At 45.2% G+C, this 23,895-nt stretch overlaps 2 protein-coding genes across 6 annotated transcripts in view; both read right to left on the bottom strand.

Moving 5' to 3' along the window:
- Positions 1–1,100: 1,100 nt before the first annotated feature.
- LOC119432001 (calcyphosin-like protein) overlaps positions 1,101–23,895 on the bottom strand; it is a 49,532-nt gene continuing 26,737 nt past the window's right edge. Inside the window, exon 5 of one of the 3 annotated variants that reach the window (XR_007464011.1) lies at positions 1,101–3,410. The gene's annotated coding sequence lies outside the window, so the exon portion shown is untranslated. The remainder of the gene's footprint in view (positions 3,411–23,895) is intronic. The other 2 variants (XR_007464010.1, XR_007464012.1) reach the window with 2 other exon arrangements.
- Positions 1,101–23,895, bottom strand: part of LOC119431999 (calcyphosin-like protein) — a 39,218-nt gene continuing 16,423 nt past the window's right edge. The window contains exons 1-5 of one of the 3 annotated variants that reach the window (XM_037699452.2): positions 22,788–22,913; positions 14,348–14,471; positions 10,859–11,036; positions 5,786–5,992; positions 1,101–4,775 (exon numbers count right to left, since the gene is read on the bottom strand). In XM_037699452.2, coding sequence (XP_037555380.2) covers positions 4,674–4,775; positions 5,786–5,992; positions 10,859–11,036; positions 14,348–14,471; positions 22,788–22,899 — 723 coding nt within the window. In that variant the 5' untranslated portion in view covers positions 22,900–22,913 and the 3' untranslated portion in view covers positions 1,101–4,673. Of the gene's footprint in view, positions 4,776–5,785; positions 5,993–10,858; positions 11,037–14,347; positions 14,472–21,380; positions 21,404–22,787; positions 22,914–23,895 lie in introns of those variants that run through there. The other 2 variants (XM_049657391.1, XM_037699451.2) reach the window with 2 other exon arrangements.

A 23,895-nucleotide genomic window follows, 5' to 3' on the forward strand; every position in this document is an offset into this window, starting at 1 on the left:
CCTGTGCCTAACCTTTTTCACGCCAACCTAGGTTACTGGGTAGCCCGTGTCCTTAAAGGGTAGAGCGTCGAGCTGCTCTGCTGATGGAACTCCGTTTGAAACTGACCGTCGGACCAAGTTGGGGAATTGGGTATGGGACGCTTTTCAACAAACCCTTTTGGAACGAACTTGTGTCATAGCTACGTGCCACTCTTCTATCTCACAAAAAGAAACTAAATTTTCTCCAGCGTTGGGCAGAATTGGACCCACATTTTGTATTTTCAGACAATTTTGTCTATTTATGTTTCACACAAGTTCCACGCAGATTTCGCAGCATTGCCGCTAGATGGTGCAGTGTAGTCCAGAGAAATTAGCGAGACGACCCTGACTGCATACACGCCTCACACGTGACGTTTTGGCAGTAGCAACGTTTCGCTACATTGCTTCAATGCTGATTGCATTAACGACTAAATTCATCGCAAGATGGGTGTTTTTGGAGATAAAGATTACATAGCGGACTTCTCACAAACAAAAATGCCTCCATTTCTGCGTACCTGCAATGTAGGCATCAAAGGATAGAAATATGTTACCCTCGTATTTGGTTGGTTTCGATAATGAAGAACGCCACAATGAAGCACATGAATTAAAGAACATTCTCCGACTGACACCGCAAGTAATGCAGAGACAGACAGGCAGGTCATGAAGTTTCCCTACAGCAAGAGTTCAGATTTAATAAAATGGTTCTTGGAACGTAAGTACTGCCCAAAATAAATGCTTATTTCTGTACATTCAGCAGCCGTATGGGGCATACAGCTCATCGTTTTCGTTTTCTTGATTTATATTAATAATTTGCCTGAATGGGTAATTTTAAATATCGAGCTCCATGCGAGCGATTGTTACATTTTGTGATTTTTGGGACATGATCCTGATATCGACAATGAACATTATAGATTTACTTTATATGCATATCCATTATGTTGAGGTATTCAACACATGCACAGGCAACGACTGTAGCAGCTGAACTTACCCTGTTGAAGACAGCACAGTCATTCGCATGCCTCCAGATGCTTCTCTCAGAAACGTGAACAAACCTCCCTGGCAAGGAGTGACGAAACAGCAACAGTGTTTCAGAAGCGTTCTTTATTTCGATCATAAAGGCAAAACAATTTTGAGAAAAACACGCATTCTAAGAATGCCAAAAATAAATTAACAAGGCGGTACACTACGTACGTGAAATGTGCGCTTACCACTTTCGCGTGCTCTAAGCGAGGATTTCAAAATGAGATGCATGCTACAGTCGAAGACAGCAGTATACGGAAACGAGAACAACAAAAATGTGGTGGACGACGCACACCTACGAGAATAAGCAAAACATAAAATGTCTTGAGACAGTAACAAAAGTAGTGAAACCGAGGGATGCTGCACACAAAAGTGGAATGGTGCAAAGTTACGTACATACAAACATCATCGCCACCAACCCGAGCTTGTGCTTAGAACCCTTTCACGAAATCGCTTGTACCAGCATCTTCATGTCCTTAGTTCCAAGGTTATTCAAAACACTATATTAAAATAAACAGCGTGCACACTGCATGCTAACACAAAAGTTTTTAAAATTATGTGCACTTCAAGTCAATTTTTTCAGCATCAGATTGCTTGAGTTTTGTGCAGTCATTGACACCAGCGTCAATTAAACAGTGTCGTGCACCAGCATTCGGTGACCTGACGTATACACTTGCAACTCTAAAACAACTAGACAGCAGGAGTAGGCAGGTGATGTAAGTCAACTGCATAATATATAATATCTGTTGATTAGACTGTGCACAGTCTCAATGCACATTGGCAGAGTCATTAAAGGAAGATACATTGAATATTTAGGCATGCACCTAGAGGGTGGTTCAATACGGGACAGTTGTGAGCCACTTTTTGACTCCAAACAAGTCTTTCGATGCCGTACTGTTAAAGGCTACAATTAAAAACGCGAACCACATACAGTGTTGTCAATTATGCATATTTCCCACTAACTATAGAGGATCTTATCCTTGTTTAATGGCAAAACCACACCTTCAGTGGATAGCAGATTACTGAAAGCAAATTTGGAATCAAATCCTTTCGACAAGTTGTTTGACATTTCACAGAAATATTCAACATGTTCGAGCAAACTTTAAACGCTGGTTCAGCGCAAGTTTGACAGGGGGGGGGGGGAGACAAGGCTGCACACATGTGTCTGCATTTTTCAAATTGCAGAAGAATAAGAAAGCCTTTTAGTGCCACTGCATCCTGTCTTCACTCCCACATTTTGTCCACGCATTCAAACTGCAACTTCCAGCAACAATAATAGCAAGAATATTCTCCAACTAGATACCAAAAGTGTAGTGCTCTTTCACACAGTGTGAATGAGAAGTTCTAAGTGCTCTCAAAGGAAGTGTATACCTCCGAAGAGATTGCCAAAGGAGGTATAGAAATCCTAAATCTTTTTTCTTAGTCCCCCACCTTTGTAATACCATAACAGCTTGGCATGACAGCCAGTTTGTGCAAAGTCATGACTAAAATTGGCAATGCAGTATCTATGTCAGAATTGTGGCTTGAACAAAAGTTAGAACCATGTTGCAGCAGGTAGTGAGCTTAAAAAGTTACCTTAAATGCAACTTGCTATTCATGGCATCTTAGCGTGACCTGAGCTAAGTAGCGTAAATGGCTTACAGCCAGATTCCAATGCTGAAGACCTTTGTTACACAGGCAACTAGTTGTACGAATAGTGCCTGACTGCACCGAGTCCTTTTGTGTGGGTGAGCAACATGCCATTTCACAATGACAGCATTGCAACGAAGTGCTTCAGTGATCATTAATTCACTGAGCAGCAGGTGAAGTTGCCTGAGTGATAACTGTCACAAGAACAGCTACTCAAGCATCACCTTGCACATGGCACTGAATTGACAGTGCAGCTAGTAGATTTCCATATCTTTCTTTTCTTTCTTCTATATTCAAGACTGACCCCGCATATAAAGAACTCTTCATTTTGGGAACGTACTTACTCTTATAGCAGCTTGTTCCATCTTGATGGGGAACGAAGGAAATTTGCACTAGCAACTCTGGTACGGACAGTGCTTGTAAGAATGTCTCCAACTAGTACGCATCAAGAATTGCAATTGGTCCAACAAAAGATGGTACAACCTGTTGCTGATGTGATAACAAGCAACTTTGTGCATTCCAAAGTAACACTGCTAGAACATTCTACAAATCCTGTATAACGCATGATAGGTAGTCTTCTGTAAAGGGCAAACTGACAGCAAAAAGTTGGCAGGCAATGTTTGGTACAATGTCAGTACACTGGAAACAGTGAATAGAATTTTCACAGATCTCACACTAGGAATGCTGCTGACAATGTTTAAATATGTCCACAAAAGGGGCAAGCACTTTGCCACGTAACACACCTTGGCAGTTCAACTTGTGTACTTTGAAAAAGTGCCACAGAAAACAACACGTAAAGATTTTTTTGCATGAATATGCCAAATGTGGTTTGGGTAACTCGCTTGATAACAAGTGATGCCAATGACAACATGTGTTAGTCGTTTGAGTGCCAGTCGGCAAACAAATTGTCAAGCAGTAATAAAACAATGCCTTTACCAAATCCTAGCTCTCTGCAATGCCTTAAATTTCAACACACACTATATCAGATGTATCGCATTGCATGTGGTACATCAGAGCATGTCAAATAACATGTCAATCTATTACCAGCAGGAATGATAAGTGTCAACTCGCTCTCAAACAACTACTTTGACACTCACATCATGTTTAACTTGAACAATTCATCAACATTACAAACACTTGAATGTATTTTCTAGAAAAAATAATCACTTTGGGCCCTGTGTTCTGTCATTCTAAGATTGCAACTTGGTTTAGGAACGTTTAGAAACCGCCATGCAAATCCGCCAACGCATCCCAAATGTCATAATGGCTGGTAGTCTTCTTCCAAGACATCCAACGCGAACTTCGTCATCTTCTTCACTGTACTTTCTACCTGATCAGTTTTTGGTTACACTGTACTTTTTTTTTTCGGCTCTCCTGGAAATTAGGCCTAGCAGCAGAGCTACTCTAATAATACTTCAGCTCACCTTAACAGATAGATGTGGGCATTTATGTGTGACTTCAGCAAATATAAAAAAATAAGACCGATGATAATAGCTGTGCACCAGGAGATCTGTCACAGCATGAAAGAAAACAAAACAAAAAACACCAGCTTTTCCACTGATATTGTCATTAACATGAAGTAGTAGTGACGCAAGCATGTAAGCCCATTTGGTCAGTACAGCAACTTAAATGTGGGTTTACCCACTGGATGCATTAGGATGTTCTTTCTTTTTCCATGTCACGCAAAAGACAAGCAAACAACCCTCAAAATGTATAGTAAAGTACAGATATAAGAAGTATAAAGGTTGAAAAAAAAATAATTAAAAGTCGAATGCAAATGATAAGATTCCCTGAATAATAAAAAAGCATGTGAATAAAAACAGCAACACATGAAGCTGAAAGAGAGTTGCTAAGACGAGTTACATGTTAGAGGATGTCTATACGATGACGGTTTCAGCCGGGACGGGACAAAAAGAATAAGTGATGGCAGTGCATCATGTGACTACAAGCTGCAAGGTTCCGGTGGCCAAACAATGGTGGCCTCATTTTCTTTTTTCTTGAGTTGCTCAGAACTTCCAGGCATTCCTCATCATGAGGTCGAAGTAGCTATCCGTGTCAACAGAGGCACTCACACCTGCATAATAGTCGACGAATTCTTCGATTGTCACCTGCCAAGGTAAAATGTCACGCGTGACTCAAAACGTGTTGGTGCTACTCCAGGTCAGTGCAGTGTCATTACTGCACTACTGGCAAGTTGGCAGTGAAGTTCCAAACTACAACGGAAGCAAGCGAGGGCTTTCTAGTGCATATTCAGCAAAGCGTACATATACTATATCTTGTTTCATGGGTATAACCATACTAACATGTACAAGACTGCAACGCAACACTGAAACAGCACATTAGCCGACAACAAAACATTTAACAAACTTTTATGAATGTGTCATCCTAGCTGGGCGCCCAAGTCGGACAAAGCAGCAGAAGTGTGTCGTGTGGAGAATCATTAGGTGAGCAATACTGCTGCAACATGTCACACACTGAAATTAACGACCTGTGCTGTCATCACAGGTTGTATCAATAAGTCAGGCAGGGCTGTTAAAGTTGGCGTCATTTTTCGAGATAGGACAGTTGGACACGCCTTGTCATTTCTTTCTTTTAGGTGCCTAAAAAAATTAGATAACCAAGTTCCGTGGCTTTACTTGCTAAAACCACAATCTGATTATGAGCTGGGATTCCAGATTAATTTTGACCACCCAGTGTACTGCAAAGTGCAGCCATTGCACAGTACCCGAGCGTTTTTGCATTTTGCACCCATCAAAATGTGGCCACCACGGCCTGGACCGAACTTGCGACCTTGAGCTCAGTAGTCCAACGCCATAGCGACTGAGCTACCGTGACAGGTGTTTCAAGTCTCTTTCTTGCGTTTTCCACTAAAGATAAATTGAGCCATACTCCTTAGTTACTGCATCCTTTCAAAAAAATTACATGCTATTAAAAAGTATGTTGTTCAACACACTGCTAATCTGGGCCAATTGACGCTTACTTGGGTAAAGAAAGACAAGACTTATTGACAGGACAAAATGTGAATGACACACATGGGTGTCCCGTCAGTAAACACAGTGTCCTTTCTTTACTCGAGCATGCTGCTCAGGCTCAACTGCAAACTAATTTGTGTTCTCACCTTGCCGTCGGGATTATTGGTACTGTCGAAGTTCTGCAGGAATAGCTGAAATGCGTCGTCCTCAGTGAGTTCCCCACTCTGGAACTTGGGCTGCCGAGCGTTGTAATGAGCCTTCAGGTCATGCACAGTGATTATCCCGTCTCCGGTCTTGTCCATCTTGTGGAACGTCTCTTTGATGCAGTCCAGACGGGCCGCCGACATTGGAGGCTGCATGCGGCGAACACAGGCAAGAGCTTTCACGGCGTACTAAGGCGGTTGTGGGTGTGGACAGTCTCATCTTGTAATAGCCAGCCATACTTCACAAAGCAGTAGGGAACCGACTGCTCACTTTTGCCTGTAATCCGCAAGTATACCTTGCAGTGGCTTAGCCATGAATTTACTTTTGGGGGAGGAGGGCTACTATGCTACTTGACCGGGGAGGTGGTGGCTAGGCAGGCGAGTGTTGTCACAAATTAGAAAATGTGTTCCGCTGAAAGAACTTGTCTTCACTCAACCACAATATTTACAGATCTTGCCTCCGAATGTTTCATCTATCCCATGTAGACAATTATATGCACCAAACAGTGATGTTACAAGAGTTATAAGTAGGGGTGTGCGAATACTGAATAGTAAGTCTCGAATCGAATACCGAATCGAATCAAGAAAAAAAAAAAAAAAAAAAGCCGAATATCAAATCGAATATCGAATAGCAAAATTCTTTAATAGAAACTCGAATATTTACAAATTCTCATGCAAAAAAAGCAGCTGTTGTACGTGATCTGGGGTCAACTTCTATCTCCGGGCCGTAACAATGTTGCCAGCCGTCGAAAAAAACTTTTCACTTGGTACACTCGTTGCTGGAACGCCCATGTACTTCATGGCCATCTTGTACAGTCCTGGGAAGTGTTGCTTGCCTGTCTCTTTCCAGAATGCTAGAGGGTCTTGTTCCTTACTGCAAGTGGGCTCTCGAAGGTACCGCTGAGACTCCTCGATGTTGGCTGTTTTGGAGGAGTGCCTTCTTTCTGATGATGCTGCCAGCTTCTCAATGCTGTCCCAGATACTGTTGACGCGCTCCTTGTGAGCTGTAGAAGTTGACGCTTCAGTATAGTCACTTGATGCTTCTCCTGGAGAGCTCTGCAACTCAGTTCTTGCAAGCTCCAGGAGCCTTGTTTCCTGGAATGTTTCAGCACAAAAGAGGTTCTTAAACCTTGGGTCACAGGCGGTTGCCAACACATACTCCTTTTGCTCGTCCTGCCCTGGAAACCTTGTCCTCATGCTTTTCAGCAAGTTTCTTGCAAACTCTGAGATGTCATCATCGGCTGCAATGCAGTCTTTCAGGACCATTTGTGTTTCATAGAGATATGGTACAACTGATGACAAAGTTGCATATTTCTGGCCACTAAGATTTTTGGTCGCCGATGCGATTGGTTCAAGAGCTTTGACGAGCCCAGCCACTGCTTTCCACTCCTGTGGTGTCAGGTTGGGCACAGTTGTTTCAGAGGTGGCAAGCTCTATACAGATGGCGTCTTTCAGCTGCACAAGATGTGAGAGCATGTCATGCTCACTGTTCCATCTAGTTTCCACGTCTCGAATAAGTTCCAAAACTGAGAGCTCCATCCGTTGCTGGCAATCCTGCAGTCTTGTCGCAGCTTGGGCACTGTGTTTGTAATGATCAACAATTGCGTGACACTTCTTGAGAATGACAGGAACTCCTGCTGTTTCTTCCTTGGCATCTTTTATTGCGATAGCAATTATATGGACACTCAAAAGCAGATTTCTGCCTTCGGCGTCGCCGTCGCCGTGAGGTTCCATATGACGTCAATGGAGATGAAATCGTTGCCGCGCGCCGAACGCTGTATGTGCGAGTGAAAGGGTGCGAGGGGCGCGCGCTTTCACGGGGAGTGAACGCACGGCGGAGAACAAACGCGCGTTCTGCGCTGTGCTCCCTAAGGGCTGCAGAAGTAGGCGTCTCTTTCCTACTTTACAATCACCATATATGTAGAGCAAACGCCCCTTCTTCCGACGCGCGAGAGGCCGTGGGGGAGGGGGAGGGAAGGGAGGCGACGTTTAGCTGCGGCACCAAGTGCCTATTTATATCAGAGGCTCCGGCAACAGTCCCCAACGCCGCACGCATTTCGAGCGAACGCGGGCAGAACGCCGACGGCGTCGACAACAGTTCTGCATGTTGCCGGTGCTGCTGCATGTCCAAGTGATAAAGCTAATATCATTACTCCGCATAGCTCTCTACAAATTTGCTATCGCAATTGATGCTTCACCTTTCAGGTGAAACTGCGACAACTTTTATAGTTAGTTGCAGTGTATGGCCCATACACTGCATTGGGACGCAAGAAATGCCCCTAAGGACCGTACGGAAGTTTCGTGCATTGTCCGTCATCACACAAACTGACACTTACTGCAGTGGCAGCTACCAGTTATCCATCATTGCTTGCAGGTGCTCCAGGATGTTGCAAGCAGTGTGACTCTCGGTCACACTCCGGTTGTCCAATGCAATGCTTCTCATCTCGAAGTTGGAGGCTAAGTAGTGGCAGGTAAGACTGATGTAACTTTGGTTAGACCTCGACGTCCACATGTCATTTGTAAACAAGATCGACTCTATGCCTTCCTGGAAGTCCGCATGCATTCTCTCTTTGACAGCCGTGACTGGGTCTCTGTACAACGCCGGGATGATTGTCCTCGAAAACGTCGTGCGGCTGGGTATCTTGTACAACGGCTCCATGTGGTTCATCAGCTCTTTGAAACCTCGATTTTCGACAAAGATGTAAGGCTGAAGGTTGAGCACCAGCATGTGGGCAATCCTGGTGGTCATCGCCGTTCTCTCGCGCTGCAATAGGTCCTTGACCGACTTCATTGCACTTTTGATGAGCGGCTGTGCGCCTTCTGGTCTTCCTTGCTTCCCGCTGTCTCTCAAAAACACACTGTGCAAAGAAAAATGCTTGTTCTTGAGATGGTTCACAAGTGGCGTCGTCGTACTTGATGGCGTTCGAAGTTTCGTATCACAGCTTTTGCACGTAGCCTCTTGGGCTGAGTTCTTTACGAAATGTTTCCAAATGGCACTTTTCGTTCGTTCAGTCATGTCGCCCCTGACGTCGGACTACGTTTTCCGTTATATATCGCAGATGAAATTCGGGACTAGAACACATCGGCTTGGTGTCCGATAGTGATCGAGGGACTTGGTGGTTTCCGATTGCCCGGCGAAACGACGCCAACAGCCAACGCGGAGAGCGTGGGTGACGAGGGGGGGAGGGGGGGGGACACTGGCACCACCTCTATCCGGCTTGCAAAAGTAGGAGAGAAATTGGTTGGCTCCGCGGTCGAGAGAAGGCGCGAGTGCCACCCGCGTCGGCCACGCAGCGACAGGACGCAATCAACGCAGCACGCCGTGGTGCGAAATTTCGCGGTTCGCTAGGGCGGTTTCCTTTTGTGCTCGCAAATTGCAGTCTCTGATTCCTCTCAAGTGTATACAGTCACCAACCGATTTTCCAGACTTCGCAGGGACCGAAAACTAGTCCGAAAAACTCGTTCACCCTAAAAAGAAAATTTATTAGGCTTAAAGTGGTATAAAAAAATGTTTACTATACTCGCGGACAACTTTTTGTGGCAATGAAGTGAAAGCTACGGGCGCGTGGATGCGGCACATGTGTTACCGCGCCAAGTAGTCCGGCAGCGTTTGACAGTGCTTTTCATTGCTCGGAACAGACGCTGAATCGACGCAGCTTCCATGGGTGACGGCTTCGCGTTTCCCCAGACACGGAAGGGAAAAGCCGCAAAATAAGTAAACTTATACACTCAGTGATGTGTTCTGTCTTATGTAACTGTTGTTAATAAGCTGTTTATGTTTTCTTTTCCTCAGCCTAAACCAATTTGGATTAAAACGCGGGATTCTTTTCAGAAGCGCTCTCAGTTGTGCGCGCTTTGCCTCCGTAGCTTTCCCTTCATTGCCACAGAAAGTTGTCCGCGAGTATAATGCCCTACCTCATACTACGCTTGGAGGCTATCAGATTTGCTTGGATTTGCGGAAGACTGACGTCTCCGCATACAGTCGACAAGAGCGACACGGCATTGGCAATCTCCGTTAACGGAGATCGCCATGGAGGTCGAAGAAACGAGTAGCGTTATTTCGCACATGGCATCCGCGATCACCTCCGGCCGTCCCAGCAAACAAACTTTGAGACGAGAAAATGGCGCGCGCGTGCATGTCCCAATTTTGGAGGCCATAGAGGGGGCCACTGGAAGCCAAGCTTGCTCAAGTCGACGAAATTCCAACATGGCGTCCTCCAAGAACGGGCGGCGTGGCTCAGTACGAGCGATTTAGTTCGGAAAATCGAACTTTGGTGCCTAAATTTGTCCGAAAAATCCGTCACGAAACTGCATTAGTTCTATGGGAACTCAGACAATGCATTTATGAAGTCCAGAATATCCAACAAGTCCGAATTTTTGGAGTACGAAAAATCCGTCGGCGACTGTATACAACTTTTGCTTCTGAAGGAAATGAAACATGGTGCAGCCTGTGCGAGCGGCGCAAACAAAAGGCTGTTTTAGTTCAGTTTCACGGTTCGGCTGTGTCACGACCACAATTAAATCTGCGTGCGATCATGTGGCATTCAAACTTTGTGTATTTAGAGAGTGTTTCACATATTACCAGCCAACTAGGCTCGCCGAATATAACGAATATTCGAGTAACCGAATACTTAAGATTCGATTCGTATTCGTATATTCGAGTATTCGCACACCCCTAGTTATAAGTAAAAATGTGGGGATGTGCGTGAGTTACCCATCGGAACAACAGGATGCTATCTTTGAAACTGAGTTGGGGGTATGCGGTGGTCGGTAGCAACCTCCAGAGAAGCTATAGAAAACTTCTGCTGCCCACTGAAGTTGACATTATGCACAACAACTTCTCGGAAGCACTAAACTTGCTCCAAGAAATAACCTAAATTTGTCCAGACAGCATGCAACAAAGGGTTAATGGTCAATTCAATGGCTAATGGCAGTATCCGTCACTATATTTCCTAGGTGCTTTCTTTGCTTTGGCAGCACAAGTTTATGTTAGGATTAAAGGTGCGATGTACTCACCCTGAGCGCAACGAGGAACTCGTTGAAAGAGATGTTGTCGTTGCCATCCTTATCGAGCTCCTTGAACAGGGTGTCCACCTCATGGTCGCTCAGGTCCACCTTGAAGTCCAGCAGGCCCTTCTTGAACTCTTGCTTGTCAAGCTTCTTGTCCCCGGTGTGGTCCATGGCACGGAACTGCCTGCACAGCACAAGCACACAAGCGTGCACTGTGTGAAGGGAGTATACCAAGCACCAGGACGACGATTCTCGAAAATAAAATAACTGACATGGTTTAAAGAAACAGAGAAAAGAAAAAAAAAATAGAAAAATATAGGCTATAACAACATTAGACCTTTCCGTTTTGAAGGCACTGTGGGCCTCTTCATAGCTGCCCAACAGCCGAATAAATAGTACCTACTACCGATTAAAAATTCCAGTTACAGATCTGTGCTGCGGGTTATGGGGAGCATCACAGAAGGGGACTATGGATCAATTCTGACCATCTGGGCTTGCTTAATATGCACATCATAAATGTAAGCATAGAAGCATTCTTGCTTCCACATGCATTAGTATGTAGCTGGTGCAACTGGGATACAAACCCATTAGCTCACATTCAGCACCGTAATGTGATGGCTGCTAAAATCAGGACTACTGGGCGCACTTTCAGTAATATGCATGGGAGTGCACAATATATCAGTCAGCGAGAAGTAATAAGACTTGAGTTAAGTCCTTATTTCACCTGCCTATCTCTACTGCGCATACCGTTCGGCACACGACAGATGCGTAGACCGAAATTCTACAAAAGTTGTAATTAAGTTCTACTGAAATGCATGATAAACTGAATTTGTATGATGAAGATTTTAAGAGGTGCACCTATTGCTGTGACAGCTAAAGTAGCCACTAACTTTAATGTAGTTATCAGATGGCCCTAGAATGTGCCTTGAGTGCGGGGACGAAGCATTTTCAGCTGATAGACTCCCTGGCCACTGACTTACCATCCAAGAATACACGTGTTAATCATTGCACAGAGCACCCAAATGGTGTGCTAAGTCTCTCTTTTACTCACAATCTCAACAGCAGCAGACGATAACACTGCACTGGCTGCCACGTATATCCAATGCACTGCAAGCCGGCAGCAAACAAAGCAGACGGAAAAGAAAACAAGCAACTCGACCCAGGTATAGAGATTAGAGAAGTGTTGTTAGCATAGAGATGCCATTTCAGAGAAAGAAGAAAACAAAACAGGTATCACTGTGCGGCATGGTGACATGCTCAAAGTTCACACAATACTCAGGGATACCAGAGGCACAGATATGGGACAAGTGCGATACATTCTGCTGAGGATGGTACTGCTAACGCTTGTTATTGCTAGTACTGATTGCAAAGGAAAAGGGGAACCGTCTAACCATACTGTAAGTGCTTACCATGAGAAGAGCACGTGAATACCAGTAAGCAGCAGTATGTTGCAAGAGGAGGGAGCAATATCAAGAAGCCAGAAAGAGAGAAAGGAACAGGACGAGAGTAAAGGCAACTGGTGTGCTCCCTGGTAAGATAAGATAAACTAAATTACGGTGTTTATTACCCCAAAGCAACACGCAGGCTACAAGCGATGACATAACGGGGTGCTCTGGACTAACTGCGACCACATTGGGACTCTTAAAGGTGCACCTAAAGCATGGCATACGGGTACTTCTGCATAGTGCCTGTATTAGAACATAGCAGTGGTGTCCAGGAATAAGACTCATAACCTAGTGCTCAACAGCAGAATGCTCACTGGGGCACGGTTGTAGGTAAACGTTTTCCTACTCATGCTGCTCAACGAAATATTATTATGTGCATGTTTGAGTCATTTTTAAACGACATCTCTGCAACTTGCAACAGCTACACTTTGTAGACAGTGAACAGCTGCCAGTATCGCTTAACACACTTCACCTTATTGCCGGTTTAATTAAAATGCCTGGTGCTCTAGAGTGAGGGGCCCCAAAGTGCTGTGCTGCACTTGTTTACCTTCAGTAAAAAAGGCAAGGGCCTTGCACAATGCAACGAGGGATTTCAAGGCACGGAGCAAAAGCGAACAGGACCGGCACGGAGTGTCACAAAGACAGCTGTCAGTTGTGAAAAAAATGTTTGAGGAAGCAATGTATTTTACAGTGCACCTTACTTCTCCAAGGCGTTACTTAGGTTTGATCCAGAAATATTTTCCAGCTTCCCTCTAATCCGGCAGGTCTCAGTTAGCCCCACGCGAATGCCAGTGGAGTCGTGCAATGTTGCAACCTTGAGGAAGCAGCCACAGTAGGGCAGGGTTAAGCCTTTGAAAGTGTCCTCCAACAAAAGCAGAAATGATACATATATACACATTAAAGAAAGAATAAAGAGATCGTCGAGCAAATGGCGATCAAAGAGTGAGGAAAGCTTCCATCTGGAAGTTGAAACCACTAACCCCTTCCCTTGAATCAGTGCAGAAAATGATGGCAGCACAAAACTGAAGGACGCAGGAAGAGGGCTCACCCTGTGTCCTTCCGTTTTGTGATGCCATCATTTTCTGCACTGATTCAAAGAATGCATCAAGTTCAACTCGCCCAGCTTCTCACCTTACTAACCAAACACCATGCCACTTTGGTTGGCATTCCCCCTTTTTTTTTTTAATTAATGAAATGAAAATAAAATGAAAGAGATGCAGTCACCCTATAATGGTGACAGCTACTCCTTTTCGCTTAACAGAAGCAACAATATACAAAAATATAGGTCGTGAGAAAATGAAAAGAAACGTCACGAGGCCAGAAATCCACAGCACACAGTCCTATACACCCACAAACATACAAATATAAAAGGCGAAGGCAAGTCACACCATAATGAGTTTGTAAACAGTCACAAACACGCACAAGCGGCTGCGATGCTGACTGCGATGAGCATGTAAACAGATGAGACTACACAGAATACAAAAGAGTATAAAATGTGATATACAGGTGCTAACAATTACAAATAATAGAAGCAAGTTGTAGTTACACTGTGTGGCTATTCAGTGCGATATGCAGTAATTGTTAAGGATGCCGGTGTCTTCGAAAACGTTTTCAAGTGCGTTCAATGCTTTTTGCTGAGCAAATTTCTATGGTCATGGGCGCAGCAATTTTGCGAGCAACAAGGGTCGGTGAGGATCAGTGGAGTGTAGCTCTTGTTATGGTTGCCGTCTATGCGTCGCATACCTGGGGCATTCAAGGAAGTAGATGGCAAACATTCCCATCGTCGTTGCCACAGGAGCAACATGGGGAACAACCCCGTTTTATGTGGTATTGAAAATGTTTGGTGTATGCTGTCCCATGGCGCAGTTGACGATGGTTAGCAATAAATTGAAAAGAACAGCTGGTTGGCATTCAGTTTTTTTTTTTCCGTTTAATAAGAGTTTACTTCCCTAACAGACGAGGGAGCTTTTGCCCAGTCACCGATTTCAGAGCTGATACAGATCATTAGCCATGCAGAGACAGCATGTCCACAAGAACAGCTTGGACTTACCGTGCAAACGCCTTAATGCCGTGTGCGCCCCGCTGGAGGCACTGGTGGCGAAGCTTCTCAATGGGAGTCATCGTAGACATGTCAAAACCCGGTGGTGGTTTCTGCAGCAACGTTTGCAGGAAGTCTGCAGAGGTGTGTGAGAAAGAAATTTACAGAATAAAATTGGGTTGGAGTGCATACGGCAGGCACTGCCAAATCCTGACTGGGATCTTAGCACTGTCGTTGAAAAGAAAAGTGTACAATCATTGCATTCTACCGGTGCTAACATATGGGGCAGAAACTTGGAGGTTAACAAAGAAGCTCGAGAAAAAGTTAAGGACCGCACAAAGAGCGATGGAACGAAAAATGTTAGGCCGAACATTAGGAGACAGGAAGAGAGAGCGGTGTGGATCAGAGAGCAAACAGGGATAGCCGATATTCTAGTTGACATTAAGAGGGGAAAATGGAGCTTGGCAGGCCTAGGATGGATAGCTGGTGGACCATTAGAGTTACAGAATGGATACCAAGAGAAGGGAAGCGTAGTCGAGGACGGCAGAAAACTAGGTGGGGTGATGAAGTTGGGAAATTTGCAGGCGAAAGTTGGAATCAGCTTGCACAGACAGGGGCAAATGGAGATCACAGGGAGAGGCCTTCGTCCTGCAGTGGACATAAATATAGGATGATGATGATGAAGTGAGAGCCACTTATAAACTTCTTTTCATGTGAAGATACCCCAAGTAACAACAGGAATGCTGGTTTGGGCTGATTTGACTCGTAGCTTGCAACAGGTTTAGACCGAAGCAAACGACCACACACAAAAGCACACACGGGATCAGCGCTGTTCATGTTTCTTTACATGGGTAGTGCTCATAGCGACTCGTAGCTACCGCTACTGACTCATAGCTACTGCTACTAAATAGCATAAACATGCACAAGGACATTTGTACAAAGGCCCACAGAAAGGAGAGACATGGGTGCCTAATGATTTGCACAGTGATAGGAATTTGTGGATCCCAAGAGCGGGGATGTTGAAATATTGTAAACCTTCTAATACCAAACAGAACATCATCCAGTTCAACGCAGTTTTAAAATCATTATCAAGCATCAAGTCTTGCAAATTTGGGATTTGGAAATTGTGCATTAACGTGTGCTCGATCAAAAAGCAAGCCTGAATTATGGATTTTGAAATTGTGCATTGATGTGGGATTGAGCAAAAAGAAAATATGAAGCAAAGAAGCGTAAAGAAGAAAGAAACTGTTCTTGTGGAACAAAACCAAAAGCAAAGTGAATCTGATATTGCTACATTCCAACAATGTCACCAAGGGAATACAGAAGACTTTCTTGAGAAAAAAAAAAAAGTGTTAGAATGAGCTCTCTGCCAAGCAAAACGGTACCTTAGTTTAGCCTCCGTAGGATTCAGTGCACATCTGGGAGTATGAATTTCAGACTACAAATATTTTAAAGGTTCCTTAGCTTGTCTGGCAGGCAGTCTACTGAAAGAATCACACAAGGTTACAAAGTTGTTTCATAGTCGTGGCTCATTATGTCCAATGTTTTTATTTAGATAGTTTAAATTATGGGGCTTTACGTGCCAAAACCACGATCTGATTATGAGGCACGCCGTAGTGGGGACTGTAAATTTGGACCACCTGGGGTTCTTTAACGTGCACCTAAATCTAAGTACAGAAGTGTTTTTGCATTTCGCCCCCATCGAAATGAAAAGGAATGAAAAGGATTGCCTAAAAGGCAGCAGGGTGTACAAAACAATTACAGTGACTCAGTTGACAAGTTTATCTCTTGTGCCCTCAGAGACACAAGCCGCTGGAAAAAGGTGTCCCCAAAAAATTGGAGGACGCTTAAGCTTCGCCTTTACGAGTGGAACGCGATAGCATTATCGGGACCCGTCCGCATCACATTTTCATTATGAGTAGGCTTCACTGGAACACACGACGTGGGAAAGCCAGCTTACAAAGACCAATCTTATGCCGATCCCTTTAAAGTGGGCTTCACCTTTAAACACAAATGCATCGCTGCAAAGACATTTTTCCAGGGGCAATGTAAGTCGTCTTATATCTAAATGTGAAGGCCCTAGGACCTTTTTTTTTATTACTTTATTACATTATTAATACTTTCCTGATGCCCCGAGGCGCGCGCGTGTCCAAAACGCAGGCTCCCAGTTTGACCTGCCGAGGACGCGAGCGCCACCTGAATGGTGTTTTTGCTAGTATACTACCCGTGCGCGCCACTGTTATATGGTAGAAATGCTGGAAAAGGGCTTTGTGTTTGAGTTTCCTCGTGACAGAATTATGTTTTCTCGTACATTCAAATTACAATCCGACACTATAGTGTCTGCAGGTTGTGGCTAAGCCGCACTTTACCATTTTGTGACAGATATTACTTTGCGAAATTCAATTTTTGTTCACTAACGCCCTGCGTCACAAGGAGGGACTGCGTGGTCGGGGTGGTTCGGGATGACTTCCTTGCCCCCCCCCTGTGCAACGCCCCCAACGCCAACACCGGATTTTCTGCGACACGGGGCCCTTAATTAACACTATTGCGTTGACATGTGACGATGCAAACATGTGTGACCGGTCAAGTACTGCAATGTAGCCTGTGGTTTCTTTTAATGATGGCATTCTGAGTAGGAATTGAATAGTAATAGTTAACCCTGGCAGATTTTATCAGGAGCATGTCTCTCTGTGTTAGATGCATATTTGTGCCTCTTATGTGAAGCTTACAGGGAAATGTATTTTATGCATGGAACAACCAGTTTCAGGACCTCTGCGCATGTGCCTACTCACACAGTATTTGTGTGTAAATTTCTGAAAACTAGTACTATGCTTGCTACCTTAAGCTTTTCCTCATTAGGAATGATAAATGGTCAGCAAATATGCGTGTCCCTTTTAATGTTGTGCACACATGTTCTAAGGAAGTGAAGTTAACATTTCCTCATCCCAATAATGTCTACACAGCAAAGTCTCAAGAATGTTTCAACCCAAGTCTACCATGGATGAGCTCATCTCACTTGTACCAAAAGAAGAATGCTAATTAAAGACGACCGAGTTCATCTGCAGTTACTTCCGCAAATGTTAGGGGTGCACTGACTGGTACCTCAGAAGCACACTCGGTGGGCAGTTGTCTGTGTGGTATCGTGATCGCTGGCAAAAAATGCAAGCTGAATTCAAAGCTTTTCTCAATTCTTGATACAGAAAAAAATGAACTGAATCTGTCATCACAGAGCCACATTTTCCGTGATAATCTGGATTCCAATGACGAGTGGTTTGTAAAATAAAAGTCAGTGTGGAAACCCAACCCATCTGTCTACATGACTTTGGATTAGAGCGTTGTCGAAAACTTTTCCAAGGCTCATTCATCAAATGCTTCAAAGTTTGGTAATAAAGCCTTCCAGTGATGGTCAACAACAATCCCTTAGTGTAATTATAATAATACAAAAATTATGTTACCTCAGAGTAAAACTCTCTTATGGGCAGCTTTCTACCTTTCTGTATACATGTATTTGATTAGATGAATAAAGACAAAAGTTTACGAACCACGCGATCTCGGAAAATGCGAACTATCCGAGCAGCCTTTAAAGGTAGCCAATAAAACCGTACATCACAATGTTGTTTGCATATACCAGTAAAGGCTGGAAATGGGAATACCAGGCTGGCATTTTGAGGCTGCGGAGATATTCAGCTTTTTGTCAGATCCCTTGATCCGTAAACTGTTTTGGTCAATAGTACATACCTTAATACTGTTGTCTAAGAAATGGGATACTAGTCAAAACTTAGAGATGTTACACATAGATATCCGAGTTTAAACAAAAGTCTAGACCCTAAAGAACAACCTTATTTGTGACAAGATCCAGTTCCTTTGCATGTTGAACTATACATACTTAAAAAAAAAATTTCATCTACATTCAGATGCCATATTGACTCTTTAGCTAGCAAGCTTTATTAAGGCGAAAGCATTATATGCCCCATGAAGAGAAAACTATGGCGTCTTTCTGGCGTTGACATCCAATGGTACCAAAACCCACGTGACTACGTGATGACGTCACTTTCGTAGCGCTGGACATGCTGCGGCTCGTACTGATATCCCATGGTAAACAGCCACGGCGTAAGAAAAAATCGACCTGGCCCACCCTCGAAATTGGATTAAGATGGATTGATGGGTAGTAAGGTGGATTACGGTTGATTAAGGTTGGTACAAATTAGAGCAAGGTGAATTAACTTAAAGCTTTATTGTAAGGCAATAACTCACAGAAGTCATCATGCTTTCGCATTCAAATCATGTAAGGATAGGTGACTGGCAACTTTTTATCAACCTGGCACAAAGACATAATCCAGCAGTATTCACCACTTATTCAACTTCTACGCACGATGAACTGTCACTTTCAGTGCAACAGAAGTAAAGAGACCATAGTTGATGAAAATTAATGAAAGAAGCAAACAGCATGGCATAACACAGACAAGATGAAGACTTTCTCTTTCCGTGAGATGAATTGACAGGTCCAATGCTGCGCCCTTTTGCGAAATAGCAATGTGTTTGAAAGCCCTCTTTCATATTTTGAAACCGAACGTATTATGGAAATAGACACTGAAGAAACAAAAATATTCTAAAAAGTTTAACAAGTGTTGCTGTTATTTATGCTAGCTTTATTAACATTTCGGAGTCCACATTAGCAGTGGACTGTACTTCACAGATATCTCGAGGCACATTGTGATCGCGGCGCTATGGCCACGCCTTGTTTTGGTTATCTCTTCACGTCGCCACTTGACTATATTGTTACATAGCAGTGGGGCATAGTGGACTACGAACTACAACGACGATTTGACGAGCAGAGTGTGCGGCTGGATTGGGCAGCCAAGGAACGTTGCCCTTCTGCACTACCTACCCACTGTTGCAGACAATCGGACCACCACTCTCTCCCAAACTTCTAATTTGCGCAGGTTATCCCGAGAGGCATGTCGATGGCCAATATCTCGCCTATCAATGATTGCAAGATATCCGTATCGGACACTGAAGTTCCACCATCCAGAGCTGTGACGTTCCACAAGAGAAACAACCATGCTTATGTTACCTCGATGACATCCGCCTGCCACCGCAAGCCACCAAGTACGATACTGTGATCTCATTTCCGCCTGTTCCTGACGGCGTCTGTGTGGTGTGTCCAAGTGCTCTCGTAATGCTTGAAAAGAATGTCACCCTTCCGCACACCATACTCAATGTTGCAGACAACTGGACCACACTCCCTCTCCCAAACTAACTACTTCGCGCAGGTTACCCCGAGAGGCATGTCACTGGCCGATATTGTGCCTATCAATGATTGCGAGATATCCGTATTGACGCTGAAGTTCTACCGTCATCCGCAGGCAAGTTCGATCAGTCGAGCCCTGCACCAGACGAACTTAGCATGATTGCACATGAGCTTCTTCCTACGCATAGTGTTGACATACGTCGCGTCTTGGAGGCTTATCGCGACTTTTTCATTTTAAAGACCATCCCTTAGGCAAGACGTCAGTGGTCACTCATCGTATATATACCGGTGACGCCAATGCTATACGCCGATGTCCGTACCACGTTTCACATACTGAACATCAAGTTATACAGTATTACTGAACAAGTAACTTGCACAATAAAAAAGACAGACACAAGTTATACAGTATTACTGAACAAGTAACTTGCACAATAAAAAAGACAGACACAAGAAAGGCATACAAAGACAAGTGCTTCAGTATGAGGTGGACATAATGCTGACTAAAGGCATCATTGAATATTTGTCTAGCCCGTGGGCGTCCCCAGTTGTCCTTGTTAAGATGAAAGATGGCAGCTGACGCTTTTACGTCGATGACCGACATCGACGCATGCAGTGGTGGACGTAAAAAAGGTCGCAGCTTCGCGACGAACCATCAATTGCGACAGCAAATTAGTATACAGCTATACGAGGCAAGAATAGAAGTTTTATCAGCTGTATAACTTGTAAACATTTGCTTACTAACTAATTTGATAAGCATGGTGCTGCGCACGCACAAGCAAACAAGAACACATCTCACTCGATGGCAGCGGCTCACTGTCAAAACACAGCAGCCGGAGTGAACGAAATGACCTTGGTGCTGCCTCTCGCTTTAATGCAAACTAAGCGGGGAAAACACAGCGTATACGAAAAATACCAGCACTCGGCGCAGTTTGTCCCCCATGCTCTGGCCGTATTCAGAAATGTTTCACTTCGGCGATATTTCTCTTTTCGCTTTCAGGCACGCGCTGATTGGCTGGTGGAGCAAAATTGAATGACGTCATCAACGAGCCAATCAGCTCATCCAATTTTGCTAAAACAGCCAATCAACGCGCGCCTGCAGGCGAAATATCGCCGAAGTCAGTGGCGCACCGACGGGGGGTGTTTCGGGGGTTGTAACCCCCCCCCCCCCCCCTCCTTTTTGTTTAGCCCCTTTTCTTTCCTTGCGCATTTGAGTACTGCAACTAAGATGCAAGACGCGCAGTCGTCTGCACACTCGCAAAACGCGCATTTTTTGAAAATTTACCCGTGGATAAATTGAAATTAGTGCTGTTTTGATGGTATTGGCAAACCGTCAACCCCCCCCCCCCCCCCCCCCTGGCAGAGATCCTGGGTGCGCTACTGGTCTAAGTAGAACGTTTCGGAGTACTTCCCCAGATCATTTCAAGGGCGGCCAAGCCGTACGCACAGGGCCGCGATTTTGTAGCGATGCCTTATGACTTATTCTATACTAGTCTTACCATCCACCACTCACGGCCGGCTGATCCCGTTGACAACGCGAGCGGACCGTCGCTCCGACCACTGACAAAGCGCGATAAGCGCGAAAAGGCATTATTACCGGAAAGGCATCGCTACAAAATACCGGCCCCAGCAGCCGCCCAAGTAAACACCCCGGCCCCGCCTAACGGCGTTCTACTGGCGTAGATGATGGCGGCACCATTGTAGCCGCGAGCACGATTTACGAGAGTCAAGGACGGAGTAAACACAATGCGCGATAAAAAAAAATGTTTACAAAAAAAAAAAAAAAAAGAGCGCTACGCATTTAACGGCCATGAGCTCCGGCTCCTACGTGACGTTGGGCTGCACAGGGCGGAGACCTCGCGGCGTCTGCCGCACGCATCGATCTCCCGATCACTTGCAACGGCGACATCGTTGCGTAAAGTACGACACGCAACGGAAATTGGCTGCGCACTTGGTGCAAAATACGCTCGCGATCACAATGAAACAGCAGTACCTGGATGGCTTTTTTTGTTTTTTTAACGTTTCTGAAGCAGATGCGCCGTCACCCATCAGCCCCGGGCCACTACGCAGTGCAGACGAAAAATGGCCAACTTGCAAAATGCCGCCGCACGACCTCTCTGCTACCTATATTGCGCATGCGCATGCGCTGAAATATAACCAAAAATGCACCTGGACGTCATAACATCCGTATTAGACACTTAAGTTCCACCATCATCCGCAGGCAAGTTCGATCAGTCGAGCCCTGCACCAGACGAACTTAGCATGATTGCACATGAGCTTCTTCCTACGCATAGTGTTGACATACGTCGCGTCTTGGAGGCTTATCGTGACTTTTTCATTTTAAAGACCATCCATAAGGCCAGACGTCAGTGGTCACTAAAGGCGTCATTGAATATTCGTCTAGCCCGTGGGCGTCCCCAGTTGTCCTTGTTAAGATGAAAGATGGCAGCTGGCGCTTTTACATCGATGACCGACAAAAAAGTCGCAGCTTCGCGGCGAAGCATCGATTGCGACAGCAAATTAGTATACAGCTATACGAAGTAAGAATAGAAGCTTTATCAGCCGTATAACTTGTAAACATTCGCTTACTAATTTGACAAGCACAGTGTCACGCGCGCACACGCAAACATGAACGCATCTCGCACGATGGCAGCGGCTCGTTGTCAAAACGCAGCCGCCGGAGCTAACGAAATGACCTTAGTGCTGCCTCTAACTCGCTTCAACGCAAACACAGCGCACACGAAGATACCAGCACTCGGCCCAGTTTGTCCCCCACGCTAATCATTTCAAGGGCGGCCAAGGCATACGCAGCAGCAGCCGCCGCAGCAAACACCCCGGCCCCGCCTAACGGCGTTCTACCGGCGTAGATGGCCGCTAAAAAACGGCGATTACTAGCTGCGGCACCATCGTAGCCGCGAGCACGATTTACGAGAGACAAGTACGGAGTAAACACAATGCGCGATAAGTATGTTTACAAAACAAGAGCGCTACGCATTTAACGGCCATTAGCTCCGGCTCCTATGTGACGTTGGGCTGTAAAGGGCGGAGACGTCGCGGCCGCACGCATCGATCTCTCGATCACTTGCAACAACGTTGCGTAAAGTACGACACGCAACGGAAATTGGTTAACCGGCTGCGCACTTGGCGCAAAATACGCTCGCGATCACAATGGAACAGCGGTGCCTACATCGGCTCTTTCTTTACCGTTTCTGAAGCAGATGCGCCGTCTCCCCGCAACGCAGTGCAGACGAGAAATGGCCAACTCGCAAAATGCCGCCCGGACGACCTCCCTGCTCCCTATACTGCGCATGCGCATGCGCTGAAAAATAACCAAAAATGCAACTGAACTAGAGTGACCTAGAATAGGGGAGAGTGTCCAAAGCGCCGGCTCCGGCGAGGGCCTTTTTCTGTGAACTGCCGCGCCGCGCCGCTGCTGCTCCGGACCCGCCGCTGCTGCTCCGGACACATATTTTTCACACATGAAAAATATGTGACGGCTAAAGGTAGCAGAAATGCAGCTGTGATGAAAAATAGGGCACTGTGGAATTACAATAGGTACGAAGTGGTGAGAGGGATTTGGAAAGGGGTGATGGTCCCTAGTTTGACTTTCGGCAATGCGGTCCTGTGCATGAGATCAGAGGTTCGAGCAAGGTTGGAAGTTAAGCAGCGAGGGGTAGGTAGACTGGCTCTGGGAGCACACGGAAATACACCAAATCAGGGGGTACAGGGTGACATGGGATGGACGTCATTCGAGGGCAGGGAAGCCAGCAGCAAGATAGAATTTGAGGAGCGATTGAGAGAATGGCAGAAAAGCGGTGGGCAAGGAGAGTTTTCAGTTATTTGTACATGAGGAATGTTGATACAAAATGGAGAAGCTGACCAGAAAACTGTCAATCAAATATTTGGACTGCAGGAGGGGTGCAAACCAGGAAACAGCGGTTAAGAAAAAGGTTAAGGAAACAGAGAGGGGTCTGTGGAAAACAGGGATGCAGACGAAATCAGCACTGGGCACATACCGAACTTTCAAGCAAGAAATTGCCAAAGAAAATATCTACGATAATTCTAGGGGAAGCTCTTTGTTGTTTGAAGCCAGGACGGGAGTATTGCGGACTAAGATGTACCGAGTCAAGTACCAAGGTATAGACACGTTGTGCTGTGCGTGTGGAGAAGAAGAGGAAACGGCTGAACACCTCATACTTTTCTGTAAGGGGCTTAACCCTACAGTGCAAGGCAACGGGGCTGATTTTTTCAAAGCATTGGGGTTTAGGGACAGTGAAGGCAAAATAGACTTTAAGCGGGTAGAAATAACCAA

This window comes from Dermacentor silvarum, chromosome 10, assembly GCF_013339745.2.
Source record: "Dermacentor silvarum isolate Dsil-2018 chromosome 10, BIME_Dsil_1.4, whole genome shotgun sequence".
NCBI lineage: Eukaryota > Metazoa > Arthropoda > Arachnida > Ixodida > Ixodidae > Dermacentor > Dermacentor silvarum.